This window comes from Saprolegnia diclina, assembly GCF_000281045.1.
Source record: "Saprolegnia diclina VS20 unplaced genomic scaffold supercont1.35, whole genome shotgun sequence".
Classification (NCBI taxonomy): Eukaryota; Oomycota; class Saprolegniomycetes; order Saprolegniales; family Saprolegniaceae; genus Saprolegnia; species Saprolegnia diclina.
In genome coordinates this window covers 183,103-209,193 of record NW_008246102.1, presented here as the reverse complement: position 1 = coordinate 209,193, position 26,091 = coordinate 183,103, and the positions used below count along the sequence as shown (strand labels likewise).

The 26,091-nt window shown below is 58.2% G+C and overlaps 9 protein-coding genes across 10 annotated transcripts in view; 4 read left to right on the top strand and 5 right to left on the bottom strand.

The window, feature by feature from the left end:
• Positions 1 to 315: 315 nt before the first annotated feature.
• On the top strand, positions 316 to 626 carry SDRG_10431 (hypothetical protein; the record flags this gene model as incomplete). Its single annotated transcript, XM_008616420.1, has 2 exons — positions 316 to 464; positions 512 to 626. 2 exons carry the CDS (start codon positions 316 to 318, stop codon positions 624 to 626), a joined length of 264 nt encoding a protein of 87 aa, XP_008614642.1.
• A 751-nt stretch (positions 627 to 1,377) lies between these two features.
• SDRG_10430 (hypothetical protein) lies at positions 1,378 to 3,020 on the top strand. The gene is made up of 8 exons (XM_008616419.1): positions 1,378 to 1,454; positions 1,509 to 1,631; positions 1,677 to 2,072; positions 2,126 to 2,209; positions 2,253 to 2,327; positions 2,376 to 2,607; positions 2,658 to 2,689; positions 2,736 to 3,020. The coding sequence occupies exons 1-8, from the start codon at positions 1,422 to 1,424 to the stop codon at positions 2,829 to 2,831; spliced, it is 1,071 nt and encodes a 356-aa protein (XP_008614641.1). The 5' UTR covers positions 1,378 to 1,421; the 3' UTR covers positions 2,832 to 3,020.
• Positions 3,021 to 3,715: 695 nt separating this feature from the next.
• On the top strand, positions 3,716 to 4,698 carry SDRG_10429 (hypothetical protein). The gene is made up of 2 exons (XM_008616418.1): positions 3,716 to 3,791; positions 3,839 to 4,698. The coding sequence occupies exon 2, from the start codon at positions 3,864 to 3,866 to the stop codon at positions 4,635 to 4,637; it is 774 nt and encodes a 257-aa protein (XP_008614640.1). The 5' UTR covers positions 3,716 to 3,791; positions 3,839 to 3,863; the 3' UTR covers positions 4,638 to 4,698.
• Positions 4,699 to 5,047: 349 nt separating this feature from the next.
• On the bottom strand, positions 5,048 to 5,654 carry SDRG_10428 (hypothetical protein; the record flags this gene model as incomplete). The annotated part of the gene is made up of 2 exons (XM_008616417.1): positions 5,048 to 5,563; positions 5,622 to 5,654. 2 exons carry the CDS (start codon positions 5,652 to 5,654, stop codon positions 5,048 to 5,050), a joined length of 549 nt encoding a protein of 182 aa, XP_008614639.1.
• Positions 5,655 to 6,285: 631 nt separating this feature from the next.
• Positions 6,286 to 7,160, bottom strand: SDRG_10427 (hypothetical protein). Its single transcript, XM_008616416.1, has 2 exons — positions 6,860 to 7,160; positions 6,286 to 6,814 (listed from the first exon to the last, which is right to left on the bottom strand). Exons 1-2 carry the CDS (start codon positions 7,122 to 7,124, stop codon positions 6,327 to 6,329), a joined length of 753 nt encoding a protein of 250 aa, XP_008614638.1. The 5' UTR covers positions 7,125 to 7,160; the 3' UTR covers positions 6,286 to 6,326.
• Positions 7,161 to 7,319: 159 nt separating this feature from the next.
• On the bottom strand, positions 7,320 to 9,156 carry SDRG_10426 (hypothetical protein). Its single transcript, XM_008616415.1, has 7 exons — positions 8,479 to 9,156; positions 8,250 to 8,416; positions 8,027 to 8,201; positions 7,917 to 7,972; positions 7,686 to 7,859; positions 7,514 to 7,636; positions 7,320 to 7,459 (listed from the first exon to the last, which is right to left on the bottom strand). Exons 1-7 carry the CDS (start codon positions 9,143 to 9,145, stop codon positions 7,361 to 7,363), a joined length of 1,461 nt encoding a protein of 486 aa, XP_008614637.1. The 5' UTR covers positions 9,146 to 9,156; the 3' UTR covers positions 7,320 to 7,360.
• A 670-nt stretch (positions 9,157 to 9,826) lies between these two features.
• SDRG_10425 (CMGC/RCK protein kinase) lies at positions 9,827 to 11,757 on the top strand. Its single transcript, XM_008616414.1, has 7 exons — positions 9,827 to 10,136; positions 10,187 to 10,711; positions 10,822 to 10,990; positions 11,054 to 11,117; positions 11,167 to 11,271; positions 11,319 to 11,595; positions 11,638 to 11,757. The coding sequence occupies exons 1-7, from the start codon at positions 9,911 to 9,913 to the stop codon at positions 11,673 to 11,675; spliced, it is 1,404 nt and encodes a 467-aa protein (XP_008614636.1). The 5' UTR covers positions 9,827 to 9,910; the 3' UTR covers positions 11,676 to 11,757.
• Positions 11,758 to 11,984: 227 nt separating this feature from the next.
• Positions 11,985 to 20,039, bottom strand: SDRG_10424. 2 transcript variants are annotated; one of them, XM_008616412.1, is made up of 45 exons: positions 20,018 to 20,039; positions 19,878 to 19,973; positions 19,728 to 19,826; positions 19,581 to 19,679; positions 19,435 to 19,533; positions 19,289 to 19,387; positions 19,144 to 19,242; positions 18,998 to 19,096; positions 18,860 to 18,952; positions 18,716 to 18,814; positions 18,594 to 18,674; positions 18,448 to 18,540; positions 18,307 to 18,408; positions 18,168 to 18,260; positions 17,965 to 18,128; positions 17,523 to 17,918; positions 17,370 to 17,474; positions 17,274 to 17,322; positions 17,132 to 17,224; positions 17,061 to 17,084; positions 16,908 to 17,003; positions 16,766 to 16,864; positions 16,620 to 16,721; positions 16,469 to 16,576; positions 16,326 to 16,424; positions 16,188 to 16,283; positions 16,042 to 16,137; positions 15,892 to 15,993; positions 15,744 to 15,845; positions 15,613 to 15,693; positions 15,468 to 15,560; positions 15,320 to 15,421; positions 15,181 to 15,273; positions 14,976 to 15,136; positions 14,276 to 14,930; positions 14,134 to 14,229; positions 13,992 to 14,087; positions 13,851 to 13,949; positions 13,707 to 13,805; positions 13,568 to 13,660; positions 13,220 to 13,525; positions 13,001 to 13,171; positions 12,861 to 12,953; positions 12,709 to 12,815; positions 11,985 to 12,655 (listed from the first exon to the last, which is right to left on the bottom strand). In XM_008616412.1, exons 2-45 carry the CDS (start codon positions 19,965 to 19,967, stop codon positions 12,040 to 12,042), a joined length of 5,937 nt encoding a protein of 1,978 aa, XP_008614634.1. In that variant the 5' UTR covers positions 19,968 to 19,973; positions 20,018 to 20,039; the 3' UTR covers positions 11,985 to 12,039. The 2 variants fall into 2 exon arrangements, with proteins under 2 accessions (XP_008614634.1, XP_008614635.1); XM_008616413.1 differs by having other exon boundaries at positions 17,370 to 17,918.
• Positions 20,040 to 20,746: 707 nt separating this feature from the next.
• The window catches only part of SDRG_10423 (TKL protein kinase), an 8,201-nt gene continuing 2,856 nt past the window's right edge, over positions 20,747 to 26,091 (bottom strand). The window contains exons 17-43 of the mRNA XM_008616411.1: positions 25,997 to 26,080; positions 25,914 to 25,943; positions 25,774 to 25,869; positions 25,629 to 25,727; positions 25,485 to 25,586; positions 25,339 to 25,437; positions 25,194 to 25,292; positions 25,050 to 25,145; positions 24,904 to 24,999; positions 24,757 to 24,858; positions 24,608 to 24,709; positions 24,473 to 24,553; positions 24,333 to 24,425; positions 24,186 to 24,287; positions 24,049 to 24,141; positions 23,845 to 24,005; positions 23,141 to 23,795; positions 22,995 to 23,090; positions 22,851 to 22,946; positions 22,701 to 22,799; positions 22,547 to 22,648; positions 22,420 to 22,503; positions 22,059 to 22,376; positions 21,794 to 22,009; positions 21,651 to 21,743; positions 21,498 to 21,604; positions 20,747 to 21,445 (exon numbers count right to left, since the gene is read on the bottom strand). Coding sequence (XP_008614633.1) covers positions 20,827 to 21,445; positions 21,498 to 21,604; positions 21,651 to 21,743; positions 21,794 to 22,009; positions 22,059 to 22,376; positions 22,420 to 22,503; positions 22,547 to 22,648; positions 22,701 to 22,799; positions 22,851 to 22,946; positions 22,995 to 23,090; positions 23,141 to 23,795; positions 23,845 to 24,005; positions 24,049 to 24,141; positions 24,186 to 24,287; positions 24,333 to 24,425; positions 24,473 to 24,553; positions 24,608 to 24,709; positions 24,757 to 24,858; positions 24,904 to 24,999; positions 25,050 to 25,145; positions 25,194 to 25,292; positions 25,339 to 25,437; positions 25,485 to 25,586; positions 25,629 to 25,727; positions 25,774 to 25,869; positions 25,914 to 25,943; positions 25,997 to 26,080 — 4,020 coding nt within the window. The 3' untranslated portion in view covers positions 20,747 to 20,826. The remainder of the gene's footprint in view (positions 21,446 to 21,497; positions 21,605 to 21,650; positions 21,744 to 21,793; positions 22,010 to 22,058; positions 22,377 to 22,419; positions 22,504 to 22,546; positions 22,649 to 22,700; positions 22,800 to 22,850; positions 22,947 to 22,994; positions 23,091 to 23,140; positions 23,796 to 23,844; positions 24,006 to 24,048; positions 24,142 to 24,185; positions 24,288 to 24,332; positions 24,426 to 24,472; positions 24,554 to 24,607; positions 24,710 to 24,756; positions 24,859 to 24,903; positions 25,000 to 25,049; positions 25,146 to 25,193; positions 25,293 to 25,338; positions 25,438 to 25,484; positions 25,587 to 25,628; positions 25,728 to 25,773; positions 25,870 to 25,913; positions 25,944 to 25,996; positions 26,081 to 26,091) is intronic.

Below are 26,091 nucleotides of genomic sequence, written 5' to 3'. Positions count from 1 at the left end.
CTGTAGCGGTCTCGACTGGCGTAGCAGACCAACAAGCTTGTGGTTTGTAGTGGTCACCAATGTCATCGGCACTAGTGTAGTTGCAGTGTTCAGCCACAAGAAGGCTCATTATGACAAGACATTATGTACACATTAGTTCTAACACCCACAACACGCTCCTCTCTCGACCTCATCGAAGCATTCCGGCAGATCGCCCATCAAAGTAGAGTTCGTCGCAAGGTTGACACCGACCAGATCAGAGACACTCCAGAGAGGTGGGCATTCGTCCGGATACGCGTGGAGGTCGAGCTTGACAAGCCGCAGAGGCGCAGCAGCATGTGGCTCTATGAGGCTGCCAACCAGGCCGCCAAGGAGCGCGTCGTTCAAGTGCAGGAGAAGGCCTCCATCATCGTCGCGCAGGTCCAAGATGAGGCGCAGACGCTCCTCAACTCGATGAGCCTCCAGCAAGAGAATCCGTCGACGAGGTCCATGTCCTTTCCATGGCGTGGCCCATGACCCCGCCTTCGAAGAGCATCTTTGAGAAGCTGGACGACTACAAGGCCTTTCTGGTGGTCATTGACGTTGACGACAAGACGGAGGAAGTCGCGGCGATCCTGAACGACACATCTTGGACCTCCGCACGGTGATGGTGCCGGAGCAACTCTCTAACAAGGAGCTCTGGATGCGGTTCGCATTGCGCGCTTTGACGTGGGGCTAATGGGCGTGTTATGGCAGGTACTAGTGCCTGGTGGCGGTCGTGGAGATGGCGCCACTACGAGACACACCGAGTTCGACACCGCGCTTGACACGTCATACCGGTGGGCGGCGCTCACTGGCACGCAAAACGGGAGGTGGCGTTGAAAACGAAGGGGCCAAGCGTGGGATGATGCGTGGAGGCGGTCTGTCCCAGGAAGACGCCCTGCTTGTGCTGTGAGTACATTGGCGAGAAGGGGGTGTTGCGACCCTCGTACGTCCAACGGGGCGCGCGGCCCGGCAACGCATCCAAATCTGAAGTCTCGCATGTGATTGTGGTGGTGGTCTGGTCTTTGTTCTGGTACGTCGCATGGTGCAAGCAGAGACCGCTGGCGCCAGACTCTGGACGCTGGCGCATGCCGTTTGGGTACGCAGCGTTCCAATTCGAACCCTTTTGCGTATCAAGTGGTGGCCAATGGAAGTCTTGCGTCGTCCACAGCATTTTAGCTGAATGTTCGTGTGGGCGCACGACAAATATGTTGTTACGGGGCGGGTTCATCCAAGCTTGCCCAGGAATGAGTTACTAGTTGAAGGTTATTAGCAATTGATTGTATTTTATCATATACATAGTAGGCCAGCTATACCGTACAGACACGCTGAACGTGTTGCAGCTGCTTGAACGTCGTCGACCAAATCTCGAAGGGAGGTACGCTGAACGCACGCAGTTGCAGCAAAGGGAGCATCGGTGCATGTTCTCTGGTCGGAGGCGCGAGAAGAAGAAGGTGAAGAAATCGAGTGCTCGCCCAGCACGTGCTGAATCTGTTCGACACACCTAGGTGCACTTCAGCTTGCGTCTCCGACTGCCACGTCATGAAAACCCCCGAGGTGCTTTTACTCGAAACGCCCACGAAAATACACGGATGGAGACGTACCAGCACAATGGCCGCAAGATCATCCAGGTACGTCGACAGGAGCGCATCGTTATGCTGCAGCATCTCGCGTAGCTGATCTTCAAGTCGACCGAGACGGGTCGGAAAACGACCAAGGAGGCGACGACGGGGCCTCGCCTTCCGCCGACGACGATGTCGTCCAAGCCGCCGCCAACACACCGCGACATTTTAGTGCGAGCGAGCCCGTCGGCCGCGGATGTCCGGTTCGAAGACGGGCCGCAACGTGCACTACTCAAGGCCGCCGCGCTCAAGAAGCAAAAGCGCCATCCTGCGCGACTACCGCCCTTGCGGGACGAGCAGCCTCCCGCGCCGTCACGTATTCTCAACAACAACAACAACAATAACAATCAGCAGTCGACCTCGGAGCTACATGGCCCGGAAACGAGCTCGCTCGATTCGCATGTGCTTCTTGGCGACGACCCGACGTCCATCACCATCACCATTGACGAGGTACCGGCCACTTTGGTAGTCATCGGTATGGCACGTTATAACATGTGTATTAGATGGACAAGGTGCTGGGGGACCTGCAGAGCTGGCGCTCGGAGCATGCCAAAAAGGTCTCTTTGCAGCTTCTCGCCGTCGTCGAGGTAACTGAACGAATTGTTGATGACATGACGGCGACGACCCCAGGAGGCATCTCCGGTGACCAACGACACGGACGGCGACAATGACGCCACGGACGCTGAGCTCCACAATCTCTATATGGTGCATTTTCATACTGTCCCAAGGGCTTTGCTAACATGTTGCGTGCAGAAAGCCAAGGCGCGGTGGGCGACTGTCGACAAATGGCAGCTCCAAGCGTCGGCGCCAACACCGGGATTGCCGCCGGCGGACGAAGCCAAAGTGCAATCGCTTTTGCAAAACTCGAGCAACGTCTCCAAGCTCCAGAAACTCCGTGACGAGGTGTTTCAGCTGCACGTACGCGACCTCTCGCGGCAGTGGCGCGAGTCGCTCAACAACGACCCCGAAGAAGCGGCCTTTGAAGGTACTATAAACTTATCATGATGAAAAAGGCAACCTGTACGACGGCGCTAGCCAACTTGCTCGAGCTCGAGTGCGGCGTGCAGGTAATACAGCCTCCTCTGGCCTATGAAAGTCAAGATTGAGGCATAGACCTACGCCGACGACCTCGACGCGTTACTCGCCCGCTTGGACGCGATCCAGACGTCGGTGGACGCCCATCAAGACGACACTGCGATCATGTCGTAGCGATGGACGTAGTACATGGCCTTTCTTTCGCGTGCTTTGCCGGCTCGTTTATGTCCTTTCTGACTCAGATGGCGTCCATAGTCCATCTGAGTATGTTGTGCGAAGCAACACGCATGCGTGTCCAAAGAGCTGCATAAGGCGTCAACCACAATCACCTAATGGACTACACAGCCGTGTCTGTCTCGTCGACCCACTCCATGGTGCACCAACACGTTCTCAGACCGATCAATGGCTCGACTCAGACGCAAAGCCCAGGACGTAACACCCTTCTAGCCGTCCATTTCGGCTTCCATGTCGGGTACATGTCGTACGCTTCTGTCGTCAAATTGCTTCGTGGAGAGAGGCACATCAAATAGCGAGCGTTGGGGACTCGAATATGACGAGACCACTTGCATTTGCTTTCGTCGTCCAAGCCCACAAATGCCGACATGGGATTTGTACGAGCCGTCAAGAACGACCCTCGCTGTCCTTGTTATGTCGCTATGGACCCATGGCGGTTCTGAGTTCGAAATGCAGTTCTAATTTGCGCGCCCAAAATCATCTAAATCAGCGTGGGACCACCTGTCGATGGCTTCAACAACTTGACACGTGAGTGCGCAACTCAGACGGTCGCCCTTTCTATTCTGGGTGAGTTTGATCTTGCCGTTTGTATGCTGGCGCCACCCGAGTTCGATTGCCCATCCCAGCCTTACAAATGCATCTTTTTTACATGATATATCTATACCTTTGTGCCTTGCCGAACTCACAATATATTTTAAATAGAAACAGTGTCTCAAAATCGGCACTATACACGCTCACATGCCTTCAACCACTGGCATACAAAACGCAAGTGTAACCAGGGCCTTCGAAAGATCGAGTTGCAGTGCGACATTGCATTTTGGTACCCGGAGGAGTGGGAGAGGGTAGGTCGATTGCATCGCGCCAAGTATGGGCCTTTCCGAGACAGCATCCCGCTCTACGGTACACGTGCCAGCTGGTATTCACTCGGCTTAATGTCTCGCCTTCAGTTTCCAAATCGCCAAGTCGAGCCGGATGGGTGTGGTTGTTGACGTCTTGCCCATGGGCAGCCTGCCGCTCGATATCACAAAGGCCGCGCCGTGGCAGCCGGACGACGCCTCGGACGCCTGCCACCGGTGCCAGCACGCCTTTACCACGTGGTTTCGCCGGCGCCATCACTGCCGCGCCTGCGGCCACCTCGTGTGCGCCGACTGCAGCCCGCACTTTACGCCGCTGCCGGCCCTCGGGTACCTCCAACCCGTCCGCGTCTGCGTCGAGTGCAATCCGACCGCGCTGCGCCATATGAGCAGCATGGACTCGTCAACGTCGACGTCGAGCCCAGTCTCGGACGCGGAAATCGACTTCGAGGACGACGAGATGGAGGCTGCCTACCAAGAGATCGCTGCGCACTCGCTTTCCAAGCAGTCGCGCCTCTCGTACGAATATTTTGTCAAGTCGGAGGCCGTCAACTGGCTCGTCGACAACGGCGTCGTCAAGTCGCGCCTCATGGGTGTCCAGCTCTTCCACCGGCTCGTGCTCGAGGGCCTCGTGTCGGAGAAGGCCATCGGCGACGGCCCGTCGTCGTGCGCGTTCTACGTCATCAACGACGACAACCACCGCCTCGCGTCCGAGCGCCGGTCGTCGTTCTACGAGACGCCGCTGTACGCCGAGACGGACAAGTGCCTCAACTGCACGCGCGGGTACCTCGCGAGCTTGGCGCCGGTCCGTGGCTTTTGCTCAATCGATTGCAAAACCAACTCGGAGTTTAGCCACTCGGACCGCCTTCGCGCCAACAAGCTCTGCACCTAGACCTCTCCTTTCTGTTATTACTATCGTGCCGTATTAACTTATACACCCTTTCCATCTCATATTCTTGTCGTCGCATTGCTGTGTCTGGAGCTATAGCACCGAGCCAGGTCGGTGGCCGCACCGCCCGCAAGTGCGCTGCATGCCGTGCGCAGCCGAGCCCGATAACGCCGACGTTGGTGCAAAGGCGTGCGGCTACAGAGAAGAGCGCGGCCCGCGCCACTCGAGTAGCCACGTGTGTCCCACATGCAAAGATCCTTGAGGTGATCTGAGAAAGCAACGCAACGACGGTCGTGACACAGCAGACGAGGACCACAGTACTAACTAGTATGAGAAGGAGGAGACGTGCATTCAATGGTGCCGAGCACCACTACTGAGGCACTGGAAATTGGCGCCTTGTCGCGATCTCGTCGTCAAGGTGCACTGTGGCCGCGTAGGCGGCGCTTGATTGCTGCTTTTGCAGCCGCAATGCGCTCCAGCTCTGCCATCCGCGCCGCCTTGTCGGCGTAGTCGATGCGAACTTGGGCCTCGAGGGCGCGCAGCCCCGCGAGCTCTTGCTGCCAGTGGTCGACATCCACCGAGGACGACGTCGAGTTCAAGGCGGGCAGCGATGGTACGGCGGTGCCTGGCGCGGCGAGCGCCAAGTGGATGGGTGCGTCCAACGACGACGACGAGGGTTGCACGTTACCCGCGTCCCTGGGTGCCTCGTGCACCAATAGTACTGGAGCCGGTGGTTTGTCGTCATGAACAGAGGCGAGTGGCGAGATGTTTGGCGGTTGCGCAAGCGTCGACGTCTCGATCACGACGATGCTTGCTGCGACGAGGCCGGCGGCAACCGCAGCGAGCGATGCGGTCGTCGTCTGCGACGGGCCGGTGCGCGTCGTCGGCGTCGTTGCCAGCGCCCGGCGGCTGCCGATCGTCGTCGCGAACTGTCGAGCGCGATGCATCCAACCGTCGGTTGCAAGTCGAAATCCCACCGTACGCCACCGTTTTAGACGGCGACGGTTGCGCCGACGCCATGGCTCGTCGCAGTAGCCGTGCGCGAAGTAGCCCTGACGCGGGCGCCCATCGGCGCGCATTGTGCATACGATCGACACGACGATGATTGCTACAGAAAGGGCAAAGACTACTTGTTGGTATCTTCTTGGACAGTCGACGCCACCTACTACGGCGCTCAACTGCGTTCAACAGAGGTCAACAGCGGGCACGCTCTGTGCCACCTGGACACGGCCGGCGCAGTTGCGGAACGGCGGTGGCTCATGATGGCCATTGCCACCGGTCGCGTGAATGGCATCGAAGCAACTGCCTTAAGTGGCGCGCGAGTACACTGTACTCGCAAATCCTGGCTGGACGCGTCACCGCGGCCAGTGGTCAGATCCGGCAAGGTGCACGGCGGTCAATGAATCATCGTGGCTACTTCTGGCGCGTACAATGTAGGAGGATCGACGATCACCCCAAAGTTCTGGCAGCAGCCAAATCTGGTCATGGAAGCCAACTACAATTCAATCACCACCACTCAATGCACTGTGGTCGATAGCGAACCCAGAGACGGAGCTGGCGCCATAAAGTGTCTACGAGTAGCCCGAGTTGCAGCTCAAGCTACTAGGCATCGTCACATTCGTCGAATCTCCGACTCCCACGACTCGGAAAAGGGAGCTCAAGACAGTGGGATGCATTCTATTCACTGAACGACTAGGTCGAGCGGAGTCGCTTCTTGATCTCGCCCTTGAGCATCGCAATCTCTTGGAGCTCGGCCGCAATCGCGCGCAAATTGCGGGCGTTCTTGGCTCGCAGCGTCGCTTCGTACGCGCGGAGGTTGTCCAGCTCCTCTTGCCACTGGACGCCGGCGACGGTGGGCGCCACGACGACCGCGGGCGCTGCCCGTTGCAAGGACGGAATGACGCCCATGGGCATCCCCATCGGCGCCGACCCCGACGACGAGAGCACCGACGTCGTTGATGTCGGCAACGGCTTGGCCACCGGTGCCACCACGGCAACAACCGGTGCGCTAGCTGGCGGTGCGGTCGGTGCAGGGACGTCGACCGGTGCAGGGACGTCGGCCGCACCCTCGGTAGGCTCGGCGCCTTCTTCGGCTGCAATCATGTCGTGCTCTGTAGCCGCGGGCTTGCCAAATGCAGCATTCCGGAGCGTCGACTTGACCAAATCGTAATAGTGAAACTCTAGACACCACAGCATGAGGCGCCTGACCATAGAGTCGGTCGTACCGTCGCGCCCTGTCATCTGCGTCACGGCGCCGTTCAAGATGAAGAGGCCAAAGATGGACCAGTAGACCTTCATCGTGAACGAGACGCGCTGCCCGCGCCGGTCGGCCCAGTCGGAACCGAAGAGACGCGTTGTCGCCGTGTCGCCCATGGTATCGTTCGTGATGGGCTTGGGCACCGTCGGCGTCGTTGCAGTCGTCGTCGTCGTCGTCGGCTTGGTGCTCAGACACCGGCGCGCCGCCCGGCGGACCACGCGGTTGACCAGCATCCTGTTTGGGTGGGAAGTGCATGGCGACCACCGCCACATCCGGTCAAGTTCCGGATATTATCATTAAATAATGTACTTTAACAATAAATACTGTTACATGTGAGGTTGAATCGACTAACTAACTAGAATGCTTGCCGTCCCCTGGCGCGTCGGTCGCATGCGCCATAAGGTACAGGACATTGCGTTTAAAACGAATAGGACAAGTGAGCAATGCGATATATATACAACATGATGCATTAGCTCTCGACGGCGGCCACGGGCAAGGCAGTTGCATCCACCACGACGTCGTCGAGATGGACGTCGGCGCGGTTGGCGCGGGCCCCACACATGGTACACTACAAGCCACTCCTTAATCAATACGAGGAGTAGTAGAAGAGACGTCAACATACATGCTTTCGCTTGGCGACGTTGAGAAAGGTGCAGGCCGAGCACGCCCAGTTGGGTCCGTCGCCAGTGTCGTCGTCGTCGTCCGAAGCGTCGCCGGCCAAGGACGCTTGTAGTACCCGCTGGATCTACTCCCACATTACTGCGCTGACAATGCTAGGGCGGCGTTGAGCGTACCATGGCGTCTTGGTGCCACGGCATGCCGCTGCCTGTGAATGGATCATGCAGCGTCTGCGCTTCGTCGATGCACATGACACTCTGAAGGAAGATGCTGATCGAGTCGAGGAGGTACTGTGGCCGCGAGCTGTTGTGGTCGCCGTGGACCTTGATGAGGTTCTTGTCCCCAGCATACTAGACCATTTTGAGATACATAGTTGCGTCCAACTAGTGTCGAAAAGGCGTGCGTACCTTTTCAAAGAGCTGTTCGCTGTGGTGGGGCTGGATAAACACATCCTTGTGGGCCGCTGAAGTCATGCGCGAACATGAGGTTCGTTCTGAAAATGAGATGGTCGACGTACCGACAAAGAGCGCTGGAATGAACGACTTGTCCACGTGGTCGATGGGCGAGAGGTCGCGGAGCTCAAAGCGCGCGCGCTTGTGCACGGACGACCGGATGAACTTGAGCGCGACCTTGACGACCATGTTGGGGATCGTGTAGCCCTCGCGCCGGCCGTGCTCGACGATCTCCATGACCTACGCGCGTCACTGTAAGCTGGCCCGCTTGGATTGGCGCGATCGTACGAGCTGCTCAAGGTTGGCAAACGCACTGTCGATGATGACGCCAGCGATCGACGGGTCCCGGTCGGCATGCAAAAGCGCGGTAACGGCGCCCATGCTCCGGCCCCAGAGCGCGATCGATGACACGTGGCCCGTCCCGCGCAGGTGTTCGACCAGCGTCTGCACGTCGTCTAAAGATCGCAGTCGTGTTCATGTGAGAGATGGTGACGAAGAGGAGGATGACTAATCGTACCGCGTTCGTAGTAGCCGAGTGAAATGTACTCGCCGTCCGACTGGCCGCAGCCAATACAGTCGAGCGTCACGAGCGTCGCGCCGCTTGCAAGCACGCAGCGCAGCACCGAGAGCGCTTCGAGCCGGCACGACGAGTTGCCGTGGAGATAGATGACGCATGGCATCGTCGCCAGCGTCGGCGTTGACGGCGCCCAGTGTGAACACTGCATCTGCATACTCTGCCCTTGGCGCGACACGGGCACGCTAAAGTCGGTGCGGCGGAAGCGCGTCGACGCCAGCGAAAACTCGACGGGCCCGAGCTCGTCGACGTCGTACTGCGCACGCGGCGGCCGGATGATGAGGTTCACCAAGTTCTCGTAGCCGTGGCGCAATAGCGACCAGTACCCGAGCTGGTCGGTCGCGTCCTCGACCGCCTCCTGGCCTCGCTCAATGCCACCTTGCGTGGCCGGAAGGTCGGTCAGCGAGCGGCGCTGCGACGTTGGGCGGTCGCGCGTTGGCGGCTCGGTGGCCGGGACAGGCGATAGCAGATGCGGCGTCGACTCGGCGCGCCTCCGCGCAGACGACGCTCGGCGCCTTGCGTTGCTGCTGCTGTTGCCCATGCTCGGCCTGAAGCTCTTGCGTCGATGTTTCGACCACGCGCTGATTGGGGCAGCCAAAAGTGTTCTCATCTCCGATTCGCTAGAAGGTTTGGAACGACCTGGGATTGGCTAAAATCGGACCGACTGCCGAGGGGGATGCGTCGCCAGAGCCGGCGTTCGACGCATGGTGTCGAGGCTTCTTCCACCCGCCCAACTTGCAACTAGCCCTCGCTTTTAGCAGTCTGTAATGTACATTGGCCGTATGATATCTCATTCGACCACACGTACTATACATATGTGGTTCGGGTTGTCCAATCTCTCTTTTGGTGTTTAGTTAGTACATGTAGACTAACTACACAACATTGTATCGTTGAGCTTTTCACCGAGCTTTTCATGTGGGCAAGCCGCCCGGCCTCGTTCAACTCAACTTCTTACTATACCGGTACCCGACGACCTTTAGCAACGGTTCATGCCTATAGCGAGTAGGTTTCTACGGCTTCAACTAGAACGAAGTGCGTCTCTAGTCGATATCTAAAAACCTCGACTGGAGTATACCGTCAAATACATGAGGCATCGACGACTACGCAATTGTCAGCGTCATGGCTGTCGAGTCTACACCAACCACACGCGAAATCATATACTATAGTACATACTAGTTGCCGGCGCTGTACGATGCGAGGAGTCCAAGTGGCTTTTGCGCCCGTGCTTGCTTTCAAGTTTATTGAACGTCCCCTTAGTCGACTAGTACCAAACAACTAGAGGTCGTCGCAAGTATTTTAAGCCGAGGCGGTTGCAGCTCTGGCGTGGAGCCCGCCAGAAATAGGTCGGCAAACAATCCCTCGGGCGTCGTCGCCGATGCGCAAGTACCGGCTCGTGTCCAAGAAGGGCGAAGGCACGTTCTCCGAGGTGCTCAAGGCGCAGAACGTCAAGGACTCCAAGTACCATGCGATCAAGTGCATGAAGAACCACTTCGAGTCGATCGACCAAGTGAACAATCTCCGAGAGATCCAGGCGCTACGGCGGCTCTCGCCGCACCCGCACATCATCAAGCTCGAAGAAGTCTTGTACGACCAGCCGTCTGGTACGAGCAACCAGATCTGAGAGGGCGATACGACTCGTGGCCATTTCTAGGACGCCTTGCGCTCGTCTTTGAGCTCATGGACGCCAACCTGTACGAGATGATCCGGGGTCGACGAACGTACCTCAATCCGGAGCTCATTCGGTCGCTCATGTACCAGCTCGTCAAGTCATTGGACCATATGCACAACAAGGGCATCTTCCATCGCGACATCAAGCCCGAGAATATCCTTGTCGAGAACAACGAGTTTCTCAAGCTCGCCGACTTTGGCAGCTGCCGGGGCATTTACTCCAAGCAACCGTACACCGAGTACATCTCGACGCGCTGGTACCGTGCGCCCGAGTGCCTTCTCACGGACGGGTATTATGGCCCCGAAATGGACCTCTGGGGCGTCGGGTGTGTCTTTTTTGAAATCACGAGCTTGTACCCGCTCTTTCCCGGCTCCAACGAACTCGACCAAATCAACCGCATCCACAAGATCCTTGGGACGCCGCTGCCCGATGTGCTCGACGTTTTTCGGCGCAAGGGCGCGGCGCACATCGACTTTAACTTTGCTCATGACGACGGCACGAGCATTGGTACATTATTGTACATTTTCTGTACATTTTTACATTTTTGTCGATGTGTTCTGTACATTTTTACATTTTTCATTTTGTTTCAAATTTTCAATGACGTGGCAACGTGGTAGCCAAGCTCATTCCGCACGCGTCGCCGGAAGCGGTCGATCTCATGTGCAAGATGCTGGTGTACGACCCGAGCAAGCGCACGAACGCGCGCGAAGCCCTTCGGCACGAGTACTTTCGCGAAATGCGCGAAATCGAAGAAGCGGCACTCGCGGCGGCCCAAGACCAACTGCCGTACGTCTCCATATGTTTTCTATAGACAATATTGTCCATCGTACTAAAACGATACGATGGTAGGAAGCAGCCGAGCGTCCCGGCGGCCAACCCGCCGCCCGCAAAACACCGCGCCAAAGGCGCCAAAGTACGCAAGGAAGTGGAGCCAACTACGATGTTAGGATTGTATGTTGTAGGACGACGGCGACAAAGTGCGGCCACTGCCGATGCTGGCAAAGCCCCACGAGGACAATGAATATTCAATGGACGGTGCATCGGAGAAGGAGTCGACGGCATACGAGGTGAAATTTGCGTCCACCTTGCATATGATGACGCAACGTGCGAGTAGATCAACGAGCTGCCGCCCATCAATGCCTCGATGCTGCTGCCAAACGCTGCAAAAGGCACCAAGGGCGTCGTCTTGCCGGACGCGAGCAAGAAGAAGAATATTTACCGATCGACGAATGTGGCCGAGACGACCAAGGCCCGAAAACCAGCGCCCCAAGCAGCACTCAACAATTTGGCCAACGCTGGCGGCAGCATTGCTTCGTACAAAGTGTCGTCGATGAAAGCGGCCAACAACCCGAGCACCAAGGCAAATAAGAATCCGACAAAGTCCATAGGAGGTACGTGCGAGTCTGTGACAAGGATGCGTCATCGTTGCGTAGCCGCACCGAGTGGAGCGGCCAAGTCGCGACGTAAATAAAACACTCGTTCCTAGTGGGTAGGTTCGCATTAGAATAGGTCCGGTTATAATCGCTCGAATACACGCTCTCTCAAAACTGGCATCGGAGCTGCTTCTAGCGTCTCAGCTGCCGCCATTAAGCGTTCGTTTTTGGCTCGTTGAAAGCTCAGAGCTCGACACGAGGCGCTTTGGTACAGAGACGACCGCATCTCTGCAACGTCCCGTGGTTTATCTCTTCGATCAGCACGTTTTATATAATGCGAGGACCGTCACATAGAGCAAGCTTAGTAAACCCTTGCTCCCACCCCCCAGGGAGCAAAACATGACGAATGCATATCAGACATCAAACTGAGTTAAATGGAGATTTGTGGGCACTTTGTCGCGATCAATTTGTCACGATATCATGGATGAACGCTTGCAAAAAGTTGGCGACGTCCGATGCCGTCGGGCGCGCCACCGGATCGGCGGCCAAGCAGCGATCGACGAGTGTGCGGTACCAGTCGTCGCATTCGTCGCGTAGTGTTGGACGCAGGCCGCCGTCAACAACGGCCGTCGTTAAAGCGACACGGTCGTCCAAACCATCGTCTTCAAAGGGCAACTCGAACGTGTCAATCTCGGTCATGACGACGCCAAAGGCATACATGTCGGACGCCAATGACGGTGGCGAGTCGCCTGCAAGCACCTCGGGCGCCACCCACGCAAGCCGCGCTTCGTCGAGGCCAACGATGCCGGGGACGTCGACTTGGTACATTTCGGTGGAGCTCCAAATCACATCGTAGCTCGAGAGGTGGCCATGGACGATGCCGTGCGCGTGGAGATCCACGAGGGCGTTGGCGACCGTGTAGAGGCATAGCATCTTCACTGACGGATCGACAGGCCACATCGCACGCACCGACGGCTCGTCGAGCTGGTACCGGAGACTTTTGCTGACCACGTACTCGACAAGCATGCTCGATGGCGGCGCAGTGGCCACAACCGTCACGAGGAACGGTGACGGGCAACTACGCGTACAAGGTCGTGTGAGTCTCACGTGTCGACATACGCTGCCACGAACGCTGCAATAGCCTCAAGATTATCGTCGTCGCCGACATAGCGGTGCGTGACCACACGGTCCTGCAAGTCGAACGGAACGCCAGGCTCGGGCAAGTCCGCGCGGGGCACCTAGTACAAGCGTGGGCATCGATTGCGCGCGTTGCAGTGTCGTGCCTCAAAAACGGGTTCGGCCGCCGCCGCGTACGCGGCGCGGGCGAGGTCGGCATTGCCGAAGCAGTCTCCGTGGAGCCACGGCAAAAACTCACCCTACGTAGCCAACCTTGGTAGAGTCGACTCGTAGCGCTACCACCAACCAGTGTCCGCTGCGGCGACGGTTTGGTCCGAGGCGTGTCGCGGTTGCCGCCTGTCCAGGTTTGCCGAGGCAAGTACAACCGCAGCGGCTCGTGGGACGGCGCGGCAGAGGTTGTCGAGTTGGTCAGCCACCGCAGGATGCCGCACGGAAGCGGTCGTTCCTCGGTGGTTGCCTACGTTGTGACGCTTCAAATGCTGTCGTAGCCACACACAGGTCGTACGCGTCGCGTCTTGAGCGCCACCTTCAAGCGCGCGCTCATCGTTTTGACCTCATTCGTTCTCGGTTGTGATTCCGAGCAGTCGGGGCAGATGGTGTCGACAATGAGCATGGTCTCCTTGCGACAGGTGGTGCACTTCCGCGCCCAGTTGACCGAGTGGCCGCGTAGGTGCAGCTGAATCAAGCGGCGCAGCACGGCCACGACGCGGTCGTGTGTCGACGCTCGATGCCCACACGTGCTGCAGTCAGCCTCGACGAGATGCCAACTGCCGCAGTTGATGCAAAACATCTCGGGTGCGTTCGCATCGTCCTACAGCAGCCTTAGTGTCCGTCGCTTGCCTCGGAAACGTACCCGGTGCGTCGCGAGCAAGAGCAAGGGCACAAAGCGGTGCACTTCGTTTATCTCGTCGGCGTCTTGCGCAGTCTTAAGCGGTGTCATTCCGTTCTATGATACGCCTCTGTGAGCGACGAGCAATCGAGCGTGTCGAGACCGTCTTAGGAATGGAGACGTCGCTCCCCGTCGCCAGAAGTTGCTTGATGCACGACTCGCTTGCCGCACCAACTGCGCATGCCAATGGCGTCTTGCCCTCCTGCGATATGGGTTGGAGCCAATTCTGTAAGCAAAGCATGCGTACGTGGTCTTGCGCGTCGACGTGGGCCCCCGCATCCAAAAAGAGGCGGAGGATGTCCACGTTGCCGCGAGTCGCAGCTTCGTGCAGCGGCATTTGACCGCCCTACCGCACACGGTCACTGGGCTCTTTATGGACGGTACGTACGATCAAGGCGTTGACGTTGGCGCCGCGATCCAGGAGGAGCCGCACAGTCGCGATCGCACCCGCGTTGGTCGCCGCCACCAAGAGGGAGGTGTCGCCCTACACAATCAGGCGGTCGCATTCGCCGGGCCCAAATGATGCGTACCGGCAGTGTAGCGCCATGCGAGAGGCCGTCGCGGAGGAGATGCGCCACCACGTCGACGTCGTCACTTGCCACCGCACGCAGGAACATTGTCGGCGCCTGCGCCAAACGTTCTTAGTGACCGACGAAACACCGAGGGGCGTACATCAATGGCCGCTGTCGGAACAGCCACCATCTCGTTTCGAAGCATCTCAACGATCTGATCCGCTGTCGGGCGATCCGCCGGGTCACCACGCAGGCACATGTCTGCTAGTGTGCGCAGCCATAGCTCGCACTCGGACGGCAGCGTCGGGCGAAGAGTGCCGTCGATGACACCGCGCACAAATGCGATCGGGTCCTGAACGTTCTGGTCAAAGTACGGCAGCTGGCCCGTGGCGAGCTCGGTGAGAAGCACGCCAAACGCGTAAATGTCGGCGGAAAGACCATACGAGGTGCCGCTGGCGCGAAGGATCTCGGGCGCCATCCAAAGACGCGTGCCGGGTGCTTCCGTCATCTCGGTTGCCACAATACGCGCCAGCCCCATGTCACCGAGCTTGATCTCGTCGCTGGAGCTCAAGAGAACGTTGTCGCTCTTGATGTCGCGGTGCGCCATGTTTCTAATATGGAGGTCTCTCAAGGCGTTGGCGACGACCCACGCCACTTGAAGGCTGGTCACGCGCGCCGACGTGCGTTGGTTCAACCGCTTCTTGTCAAGGAACGAACGAAGGCTGCCGCCGTCCATGTGCTCAAACAGAAGTGTTGGCGCCACCGAGTTGAGGTCTGCGATCGCGACAAGCCGCACGAGGTACGGCGACGGGCACCTGCGGCCAAAAGTGAGAACCCTTGTATACTTCCAGCAGCCGTACGCAAGGAGTGCATCGACTTCAGCCTTGATGGACGCCATGTGGTTGGCACTTCGAGCCTTCTTGATCGCGACCTTTTGGCCCTCGAACAAACCTAGGTACACGATGCCAAACCCGCCGGCGCCCAGCTCCGTCGTCGTCACGGTATAGTCACTGGCCGAAATCTACACTCATCCATTGTCTGCTGGCACGAAGGAAGGGCGCCTACCCTATACACCGCGGGGTGCACGGTATGGAAGAGCTTCTTGGCCATCGACGTGTAGCCGCGCTCAATGGCCATCGCCAGTGGCGTCTTGTGTTGCTACATCACCAGCTTGGGCTGGTTGCTCGACGCAGCGTATTTTTACATGGTTCGGCGTCGCGAGGCGGACGTTTGGCTTGGCGAGAAGCAGGTCGAGGATTGCTTCGTTGTTCGCAAGCACCACCATATGCACCAGCGAGCACCCGACCTGGTCCTCAACATGATGCGTGCGTACTTCCACTGCTCGCATGTACCTCATCGTAGACGTTGCAGCTGTACGGCTCTTGGAGGAGCGTCGCAAAGCCCGTCACATCGTGGCGGCCGACAGCGAGCATCAACGCCAGCCGCTGGTCAACCACACGTCATCATTCACAGCGGTCGCTTCCGAAGGAGACGTACATGGTCCTCGACGGGTTGGAACGCCTCGAGCACGGCGCTGTTCTGCAGGCATGTGGCCAAGTCGACAGCACGCAAAAGCATCTAACTCATCGCCTCCCGCACCCGCGACAAGAGGCATCGTATCTTCGTACCGTGCTGTCTCTTTCGTCAAAGTCGAAACCAGCCTGGAGCAGAATTCGGACAACGTCGGCGTTGCCCGAGCTCACTGCCAAGTGCATCAACGTCAAGCCACTCTGCGACCACCGGCGCATTACGACATGTACGAAGGCAAGCGTCTACCTCGTGGCGTTCGTTGCGGTCAATGTGGGGCAGCAAGAGGAGGATGGCGGCGACGTCTGTGTGCCCGCCGACAACCGCTGCCGCGAGCGGCGAGTATCCATTCTACATAGCGTCATGTGGCTTCTGAGCGTCTTTGGCGTCGAGTGGTACATGCTTGGCATTGACGTCGGCCTTCTTCGCGAGAAGCAGCAGGATGATGTCGGCAAGACCACGCTCACAGGCACAGTGGAGCACACTCTGTCCGTTCTACGTCGATTTGCATGGCGGCCACGTCCAACACGAGACAGAGCGAGTACCACGAGGACATTGGCGTTGGCTTGCTCACTCAATAGCAGCGCCGCCACTTTGGTATGCTCGCGCACCATCGCAGCAAACAGAGGCGTCTCGCCGTCCTAAAAGACATATCTTTACCGGCGCACAGGACTCGCCTGCACCTTGTTGCGCTCGTTGATTCGCGCGTTGTGCTGAAGAAGGAGCGTGGTCATGGCCAGGTTGCCGAGCATCGCAGCGTAGTGCAGCGGCCGATTGAGCTCCTATGATTTCATAGAAGTTGCATCTTTCCTTTGTGTTGACCTACGTCGTCGGCCGCTTCCAGGTCGGCGCCAGCGCACACGAGCGCGGTGACGTTTGCCGGAAGGTTATCCAGCGCAAAATGCAGCGCATAATGCAGAGGCGTGCGTTGTTTCTACGCCAATGCCGATGAGACAAGGAAGCGCAGCGCTGCGTACGATATCGCGCGGGTTGAGGTGGATGTTGGGGACGCCGAGGAGCTTTTGAAGCATCACGACCGTGCTGTATGGAGCTGCTTCGTGCAGTGGCGTCAAGCCGTTCTACCGTACGCCTGGATGGTAACGTATAACGATGACGCGTGTACCGTCGCCGCAACGTTGACATTTGCATTGTATGCAAGTAGCAAATTCACCATCTCGAGGTGGCCACGAGACACTGCGAATGAGAGTGCAGTCTCGCGCGACTAGCACATTTGTCCAGCACCCACAACAACAATGACGTCGTACCTCGTACGAGCTATCGGGGTGGACGCCACTCGCAAGGAAGGCGCGCACCGTGTCCACGTCGCCGACACGCACGGCTTGTAGGAATTGAGCCTCCTTCTACACTCGGCGATGACGTTTCGTTCTTAATGTCGTCAAAGACAAGCCGTGACATACGCTGAGAGGCGCTTCAGTCTGCAGCTAGTAGACTCCAACGTGAGGCACCCAAGTGGCGTGGAAACGCATACCGAAGCAATGATGGGGGGCTCCTTGCTGCACGTCGTCGTCTCGGACACTTCCCGCGGTGGGACAACGATGGCCTCGACCTCTTGGAGGACTGCCTAATTGTAGCGGTACCATAAAGCGATTGAAATTGTTGCAAATACGAACCGCTCGGGCTTTCTCAAAGACCGGCATCGACGCCACGAGGTGCTGCTGTCTACAGTACATGACAAGTTGTACATCGCAAGACACGATAGACCGTACGACTGCAGCTTGGGCAGCAATATGCTGATGAGCTTGGCCGCCGTCGGACGCCGCGTTGGATCCACTGCCGTGCAGTCTGCTGCAAGGGTCGTGACCCACTGAGTGCTTGCATCGGTAGGGTTAGGGTACAGCGTCTGGAGGAGAATCCCAAACGAGTAAATGTCGGCGGGTGTGCCGTAGCGACTTCCGGACGTTAGCACTTCGGGCGCGCGCCACTTGTTGGTGCCAGCCCCCGTCGTCATGTTCGTCGTCGCCTCCTTGGCGATGCCGACGTCACCCACCTTGATGTAGTATTTGGAGGAGAGGAGGATGTTGTCGGGCTTGATGTCACGATGGACGACGCTCTTGGCGTGGAGGTCGTAGAGCGCGTTAGCAACGACCCAGAGAATCTCGATGGGCGTGTAGGTGACAAGGCTCTCTTCGTCCTTGGCCACCTTCTCGAGGTACGAGGTAAGGTTGCCGCTGTCCATGTACTCGAAAAAGAGCTGCGGCGCGTTCGATGCGGCATCCGCCGTCGCAAGCAGCCGCACAAGGTACGGCGACGGGGTGCTATAGACATAGTCAGTGACGTGAGTTCAAGTCACAAAAGCCTTACTGTTCGAGGACGTGGATCTCATATTGGAGGTTCTTGGCGGCCTCACTGCTCGAGTTCACGACTGTCTTGAGCGCTACGTCTTGACCAGAAAGTTGATCCTTGAAGACGATGCCGTAGCTGCCGCGGCCGAGCACTTGCAGGTTTGCCGTCGGGCGTGCCGCCACCTACTACTGATGGGCAACGGCCGACGCATGTTGTTATACCTGCGTAGCGGTGGGAGCGTGTGCGGCATGCAACTCGCGAACGAGCGACCGACTTCCCAACTTGGTTGCAATTGCTACCGGGGACTCGCCAAACTACAAAAAACGTGCTTCGTTTCAATGTTTCAATGGGTGTCGAGACCTCGTTGCAGGTGTCGAGCTCCACCAATGGGACCTTCAGGAGCTCCGACACTAGGTCGTCGTGCCGACCGAGGAGAGCCAGATGCAGCAACGTATTCGCATGCTAGCCGGCACTTTAGCAGGGGAGACATTGTTGATGTACCTCGTCCGTCTCGTTGACGCTGAGACCTTCCGCAAGCAGAGCTTGGACAGTGTTGACGTCACCGTGGCGGGCGGCATGCAACATCTCCATTTTCTACGTCGTCAACACGAGTGTGAAGTCGTGCCCGCTGGTGGGAGGGAGACTACTTTGACGCGCACTTCATGCAGGACCGCAAGGACCTCTGCATGCCCCTTGTTTTGAGAAAATGTCACGGGCGTATTCCCGTCCTGCACGCGCGATGAGTGTGATCATTGGCCGTCAAACGTACAAAGGTCCGCGCATCGAGCTTGGCTGCCGCATACGCTAGCTGCCGCACGATGTGCGCGTGGCCACAGTACGCGGCTGAGTGCAGCGCTGTGATGCCCAACTATCCACGCTTCGTCCACGTCAGACAACAAAGGGTGTTGGGTACCGAAGTCGTCCAATTCACGTCAGCTCCTGCTTGGAGCAGGAACGCTACAATCTCCGAGTGGCCATGCATGGCCGCAGCGACCATGCACGAGTCCTACACCACCGATCAGCTTTATCGCGGTCAAGTATCGACTCGGACCGCTGCAGGGTTGCGGATGTTGGCGCCGGCGTCGAGCAAGGCTTTGATCGCGTCAATATGTCCCTTCGCGCTGGCGACATACAGCGGCGAAGTGCCTGACTGAGAAGAGCATGAACGCGCCAAGTTATTACGAGAGGGCCATGTACCGGCGACGTAGCATTCGGATCCGCCTTATTGCGCACGAGACAATATATCATGTCCGTATGACCTTGCATGGCGGCATGGTAGATGACGCCATTTCCGTTCTGTCATGTACTCAGAGCCCTCGCAACACTGTCGTAGTGGATGTACCATATCGACATCCGAAACCGCGGCGCCAGCGGCGAGCAGTCGCGAAGCAATGGCCACGTGACCTTGGTTTGCCGCGAGCAAGATGGGCGACACTTTGCTCTACATTATTCATCCTGATGGCGTCGCCGGGGCGGCGCGCAACGTACCACTTGATTATCTACGTGCACATTTGCACCAGCGGCGACGAGCACCTCGACAACGTCTTCATGGCCACCGCTAATGGCGTAGCCGAGCGCCGTGCCGGTCTACGAACCCAATGAAGCGATCGTTGCGCATGGACCGTATGATTTACCGCGGTGGTCTGGTTGACATCAGCATCGTGGTCGAGAAGAAGGCGCGCAAGCTCAACAAAGCCGAAATACGCAGCCACCATGAGCGGTGTCCGCCCACTCTAATGCCGTCCAACATGAAGACAAGGAAGTGGACTCGAGATGTGTACCCGTTGACCTAAGTTGACCGAGGCACCCGCCTTGAGGAGCAGTGCAGCGATGTCCAAGTGTCCTTCCGCCGCCGCAATATTAAGCGCTGGGGTGCCCTCCTAAATTGCATTTCGCAGCATGATGGCGTGTTGGTGCGTGGACGCGGGTACAAAGTTGCAGCTGTCGGGATCGACGCCGTCTAGAAGGAGCGCGTCAACCGTCGACGTGTCGCCACGAGTCACTGCGTCGACGAGATTCATCTTCTTCTACTTGGTCAAGACGAGTGAGATGGCGGTTCATCGGCGCGCACCTTGCGGCTGCTTGCGTGACGTGTGCAAAAAATCGCAATGAAAAGTTGCGATCGGACCAACGACGACACGGGAAGTATGACAAAACAAGGTGTTGAATGTATTGGAAAGACAAAAAGGGTCCGAACTCCACGGCAGTGCTTGGTTCCCGATGGGCTGCATAGTACATCGGCCGCACTCTGTCGAGACCAACAACACTACAAATAGCATTGGACGTATGCGGTTCAAAGGTCACGAGGCATAGCACACCCAGATTGGTTCGTTGGCGCCTTCCAGCTTGCACCAGCTTTTGTCAAATTCCTTGACCGGAGCTTGAACTTCAATTATTTGCTGTCTACAGTGTATTTAGCACCCAACTATCACCAGCGGGGTTGCCACCGCTCAAAGAGCTCCACCCACTGCATATCGTTGCTAGTGAGGCGCTAGCAGGGTCATGTAGTTGTGCGCAACTCGAAGATGCAAATCCCGGTTCTTTTCGACACGAGATTGCGAATCGGCAAGAGCAAGCACAGGGATCTCACTTGCAGCAAGCTTCGTGTGTTGTGTCGAGCTTGCACAACAGTGCGGCGGTAAGTGCGGAGAAACACATGCATCAACGCTCTTTGATGCGACGAAAGAGATGCCCACGCCGCAGTGTCAGCTCAATGACGGACGGGTGGGTCATCGCGTCTTTCGAGCATCGACGCAAGACGTCGTCATGCACCTGGGCGCCATCACCTGAGCTTTCGCCGTCGCAACGTCATACAGTTCGCTAGTTATCGACATGTCAAGGTGCAGAATGACGTTGTGCGACGCGTCGGGACGAGCTGGCCTAAGTGAGGACCATGGTATCGTCGATGAAATGCTGGAACAGCTCGACGAGGTCTGCGGCCGTCGGGCGATTGAGCGGGTCAGTGTCCAAGCACAGGCCGACGAGGTTTCGGTACCACACTTGACAGTCGTCGCGCAGCGTTGGCCGCAAGTCGCCGTCCACGACTGCCACGGCGAGCGCAACTTCGTCGTCGAAATCATAGTCAGCAAACGGCTCTGCGAACGTATCAAACTCGGTCAAGAGAATGCCAAACGCGTAAATGTCGGACGCGGATGACGGCGGCGCGTCGCCTGCGAGCACTTCGGGGGCGGTCCACGCCAGCAGCGCATCGTCGGTCGCCGAGGTCCCCGGGACACATATTTGAATAAAGTTGCGCGGACTAAAGATCACGTTGTGGCTCGAGAGATGCCCGTGGACGAGGCCAACATCGTGCAGATCCACCAGCGCGTTGGCGACCGCGTAGATCATATGGAGCTTCAATGCGCCCGCGTGCTGCATGTCCTCGCGTGCATGTGGCGCTTGCAGCACCTGCTGGAGACGCAAAGCCTTGGTCACCTCGACAAAGACGCTCGTGGGCAGGGCCGCCGCCACGATGGGCTCGATGAAAGGCGACGTGCACCTGTTCCCAAGCGCCAGCATGAAACTCTTTTGACCATAGATCGTAGCGGTACCTTCGAATGGCGTCGAGCGGGTCATCGTCACCAACGTGGCGATGGACGACGACTCGGCCATCCACTGTACCGGTAGCACCGGGCTCGGGTAAATGGTCGGCCGAGATCTACAGCAAGCGTCGCCATGTGCCCGACACCGATCCGTCGCGCTACCGTAAGGACAGGCGCGCGCGTACTGGTGAACAAACGACGGGCCAACGCGCTCTGTCCCTTTGAGCTCGCTGCCGCCCTTGGTGCTACCGTGTCCTAGAACCAAGTCGTACGTCTCTGCCGACGCAAGATGGTGCGCAAGCAACCTCGAATTGCCGCACGGACGTAGGGGGTGGCAGAAGCTCGATGCCGCAAAGGTTGACGCCCGCCGACGCCTGACTCGTGTCCGCTTCTCCGGAACGTTTTTGCTTTGCCTTGGCCATCGATGGCGCCGTGGGCGGCCGTCTGTCGGCTGGCGGGTCACTCATACGTGCTAGCCAGCGTCGGACGCTACGCGGGATCGCCGGTTCATCGTAAGCGACCTACGATATGATGGCGGTATAAAGGATGGTGTGTGCCTGTGACACGTACTCGAGTTGCTTTCAGCGCCTTCTTCAAACGCGCGTGGACGATCTTGAGCAACTTGATCTCGGTCTCGGCTTCCTGCTGGTGTCCGCACTCGGGGCAGCGCTCGTCAAAGATCGTCAAGCTCATTTGGCGGCAGGTGCTGCACTTTTTGTTCCAGTCGACGGCGTTGCCGCGGTAATGGAGCCGCATCAAGCGTCGAACCACCGATACGGCACGGTCTATCGCCGATGCGTCATGGCCGCACGCTCCGCACACCTCGTCGACGGGATGCCAGTGCGCGCACAGGCCACAAAAGATCTCTGGGCACGCCGCGTTCTCTTGCTACAAAACATCAAAGGTTCACTCCAGCCGCAGACAAGTCTACCCGCGAGGCCGACAATGTGAGCACGCGGAGCGGGTCGCCATGGACCGCAGTGTCGGGCATCAACTGAATGTCCCTCGTGTCGTCCTAGGCGCAGAAATGGGACTCGCACCCAACGGGACTGGTCAACCTCGGGCAGCGTCCCAACGGTGGCGCCTGTCGCTACGAGTCGCTTGATGCACGCCTCGACAGGCATCTTGGACGACGCGACCGCAAGTGGCGTGTTGCCTTCCTGTACCGTATTTCCAGTCAGTCGGTTTGTCGACTCAAAGAGGTGCACGTACCTTATCACGTGCTTCGACGTCGGCGCCCGCATCGATCAAGATGTGCTGCAGATGTTCCGAGAAGATCGCCACCGCTTCATGCAGCGGTGTCCGTCCCCCCTACAACCCGCGCCATGAACGAGACTGTACGTCGAATATGCATGTCCGTACACTCACGTCGTTGACGTTGGCCCCGTGATCCAGGAGGAGCTTCACGGTCCCGGTGGCACGCGCCGTCGTGGCGGCCAAAAGCAGTGACGCACCGCCCTACATTTCCAAGCGTTGACATTGGTTGGTCATCAGACGGATTCAGACCGGTAGTGTCCAGTCCAGCGGGACGCCGCTGGTCAGTAGCTCCGACACTGCGTCGACATCGTCTTTGGCCGCGGCGCGCAAGTAGGCATATTCCACCTACCTCGTCGCTTTTAACCTTCGAGTCCATTGGTAAGGGAAGGTGATACGCTGGTGTCGGGCGGAGGAAGCGTCGCCATTTCGTTGCGCAGCCGCTGAACGATGTCGTGGGCGGTCGGGCGATCCGCCGGGTCACCACGCAGGCACATGTCTGCCAACTCGCGCAGCCATGGCTCGCAGTCGGGTGTCAGCGACGGGCGCAGCGAGCCGTTCACGACGCTGTTCACAAATGCAATGGGGTCCTGGACATCTTGGTCGAAGTAAGGCAGCTGGCACGTGTTTAGCTCGGTGAGAAGCACGCCAAAGGCATAAATGTCAGCCGGAAGGCCATACTTGGTGCCGTTGGCACACAGGACCTCGGGCGCCATCCAGAACCGCGTGCCCGGCGCGTCCGTCATGACGGTGGCCTCGCACCGCGCCAGCCCAAGGTCCCCGAGCTTGACCTCGTCGCTCGAGCTCAAGAGAACATTGTCACTCTTGATGTCGCGGTGTACTATCTTCTTGGCGTGGAGGTCGTTCAAGGCGTTGGCCACTACCCAGGCCGCATGCAGCGCGGTCACGTGCTCCGACGTGCGCCGGCCCAACTGCTTCTTCTCGAGGTGCGACCGAAGACTGCCGCCCTCCATGTACTCGAGCAGCAGCGCCGGTGTCTCCGAGTGGCGGTCCGCGATAGCCACCAGCCGCACAAGGTACGGAGACGGGCATCTAGATCACATCATTTTAGCCTGTGACGAATAAGAACGTAGCGGCCTACGCAAGGAGCCCATCGACTTCAGCATGGAGCGACTGGAGGTGGTTGATGTTTGTGACGGTCTTGACCGCGACCTTGGCACCGCGGTACGAGCCGAGGAAGACGACCCCAAACCCGCCCCGACCAAGTTCGTGGCTGGTCACGTCGCACTCAGAACTGGCAATCTATCGTCGGTGTTAAAATCAACTACAAACAACGGCTTCTGACCTCGACCGCGGCTGCATGCACTCGATCAAAGAGCTTTTGTGCCATCGACGCACATCCGCGCTCAATGGCAATGGCCAATGGCGTCTTGTGTTCCTACAAAATCAACTCTGTCGTTGTCTGGCGATCGCATCCTCTACGTGGTTGGTCGTATCAAAGAGGACGCGAGGCGTGCTTAGAAGCAGGTCGAGCATGACTTCGTTATTCGCGAGGACGGCCAAATGCACAAGCGAACACCCGATCTACGACGGCAATTCCGTTGTGTTGGGTATGATTGGATGGCACACCTCGTCGTTGACGTTGCAGCTGTACGGCGCTTCTAGTAGCGCTGCGAAATGAGGCTCATTTTGCTGGTGCATTGCTTGTAGCAACGCCCGTTTCTGCGATACATAGAGGGTCCAAGACCGAAAAGACATGCAGAACGTACGTGGTGGTAGGCGGGCTGGAGCACGTCAACCATGGCGCGGCTCTTCTTCTTGATGGCAAAGTCCATGGCGCAGAGTCCCCACTACCCAGATAAGTTAGCACAACAGCGAGCAACCATAACTGGTGCTCGTCGCACCGCGGTGGCTTTTGCGTCGACATCCGCGCCAGCGTGAAGCAGGGTCTTGGCAATGGCGAGTTTGTCACCGATCGTAGCAACGTGCAAAGCAGTGAGGCCATCCTGTAGAGAAGTTTACAAAGGTGATAACTATCGGCACAATATCGTACTTGGCTTCGTTCGTTGAGATCCAAATCGGGCGACGCCAGGAGCATGTTGACGACGTCCGCGTGGTTGTGGATCATTGCGAGGAAGAGAGGCGACGAGCCGCGCTACACCAGGCATGAGTGCGATCGCGAGGTCCGGTGCATATGTACGTAGTGGGCGTTGACGTTTGCGCCACGGGCAAGAAGCGCCGGCACCACGGCCGCGACACCGCGTTCACATGCGACGTGCAGCGGGCTCTGCTCGTTCTACTCAAAACAACGTTAATGAACGTGCGCCCCGCGTCGAGACGAGAGACCGAGACGGCGTGAACATCAGCACCCGCCTCAACGAGGAGCGTGGCCACGTCGCTGTGTTCGTTCAAAATGGCCACATGCAGCACCGTATCGCCATGCTAAAGCGCTCCATCGCATGTGCACCGAAAGATAAGCGGAGACGGTACTTTGTTGCGCGCCGACGTCGAGGCCTCGCGCTGGAGAAGGAACGCTGCAATGCCTGGATGACCCTTTAGCGCGGCGTAGTGCAACGGCCGATACGAGTTCTAGTCATGCTGGAGTGAATTCGACGTGTGGAAGGCGTTGACGGACCGCATCGGTGGCTTCGCAGTCGGCACCGGCGTCTGCAAGCGCAACGACATTCGCCAGTTGCCCGGCGGCGACCGCAACGTGCAATGGCGTTTGTTGTTTCTAATGTCATGTCCATAGTGAGCCATGTTGTGTGGGCTCGTGCGTACGATCGTTCGAGCGTCCACAGAGACGTTTGGCCCACGGAGGAGCATGAGCAGGATGTCGCTCGCGCTCCGCGTCGCCGCGTCATGCAACGCTGTCATACCCATCTACAGTACGGTCAGTTGATATTGAGGTGTCGTCGCCAATACCGCATTTGCATGGTTGACGTTCGCATGGTAGGTTAGTAGCATATCGACGAGGTGGCTATCCCTCAAACCCACGGCTTTCTTCAGTGGTGTTTCGCCCGTCTACAACACACGTCGTTGTGCCGATGCCAACGCAGAGATGTAGTACGATGCTGGTGCTGTCGGGGTGAACCCCACTCGCGAGCAAGGCGCGGACGTCATCCGCGTTGCCAGTCTCTACGGCAACATGCAGCTCCTCATCATGCTACGTGCCGAGGTCGAGTGATGGTTTTGTGCGTCAAGACGTACCGAAAGGGGTCTCTGGGACCGCCCGACGCGCTAACAAAGCAAGCAATCATTCGTGCACCGCACCTCATGACGGGGCGCGGTACCGAGGGAATGGTGGGCACGTCGGGCGCCACCGCGGCTTCAATGCATAAGGGCACAGCAAGCTTTTCAATGACGCGGAGACCCGCCTAGCATAGTG

Excerpts from the sequence above, each read along its gene's own strand:
- SDRG_10425 (XM_008616414.1), top strand. The coding sequence starts at position 9,911 with ATGCGCAAGTACCGGCTCGTGTCCAAGAAGGGCGAAGGCACGTTCTCC. Across the intron at positions 10,137-10,186 it reads CTTGTACGACCAGCCGTCTG|GACGCCTTGCGCTCGTCTTT; the intron begins GTACGAGCAACC and ends GGCCATTTCTAG. Across the intron at positions 11,118-11,166 it reads ACCGCGCCAAAGGCGCCAAA|GACGACGGCGACAAAGTGCG; the intron begins GTACGCAAGGAA and ends TGTATGTTGTAG.
- SDRG_10427 (XM_008616416.1), bottom strand. The coding sequence starts at position 7,124 with ATGCTGGTCAACCGCGTGGTCCGCCGGGCGGCGCGCCGGTGTCTGAGC. Across the intron at positions 6,815-6,859 it reads GCAGATGACAGGGCGCGACG|AGTTTCACTATTACGATTTG; the intron begins GTACGACCGACT and ends TGTGGTGTCTAG.
- SDRG_10429 (XM_008616418.1), top strand. The coding sequence starts at position 3,864 with ATGGGTGTGGTTGTTGACGTCTTGCCCATGGGCAGCCTGCCGCTCGAT.
- SDRG_10426 (XM_008616415.1), bottom strand. The coding sequence starts at position 9,145 with ATGAGAACACTTTTGGCTGCCCCAATCAGCGCGTGGTCGAAACATCGA. Across the intron at positions 7,973-8,026 it reads CATTCCAGCGCTCTTTGTCG|CGGCCCACAAGGATGTGTTT; the intron begins GTACGTCGACCA and ends GCATGACTTCAG. Across the intron at positions 7,860-7,916 it reads GCGAACAGCTCTTTGAAAAG|TATGCTGGGGACAAGAACCT; the intron begins GTACGCACGCCT and ends AAAATGGTCTAG.
- SDRG_10424 (XM_008616413.1), bottom strand. The coding sequence starts at position 19,967 with ATGAATCTCGTCGACGCAGTGACTCGTGGCGACACGTCGACGGTTGAC. Across the intron at positions 16,138-16,187 it reads CCAACGCCAATGTCCTCGTG|AACGGACAGAGTGTGCTCCA; the intron begins GTACTCGCTCTG and ends AAATCGACGTAG. Across the intron at positions 13,806-13,850 it reads ACGTCGACGCGCAAGACCAC|GAGGGCAAGACGCCATTGGC; the intron begins GTACGCATGCTT and ends CCCATATCGCAG.
- SDRG_10430 (XM_008616419.1), top strand. The coding sequence starts at position 1,422 with ATGTTCTCTGGTCGGAGGCGCGAGAAGAAGAAG. Across the intron at positions 1,455-1,508 it reads GGAGGCGCGAGAAGAAGAAG|GTGCACTTCAGCTTGCGTCT; the intron begins GTGAAGAAATCG and ends CGACACACCTAG. Across the intron at positions 2,073-2,125 it reads TCACCATCACCATTGACGAG|ATGGACAAGGTGCTGGGGGA; the intron begins GTACCGGCCACT and ends CATGTGTATTAG.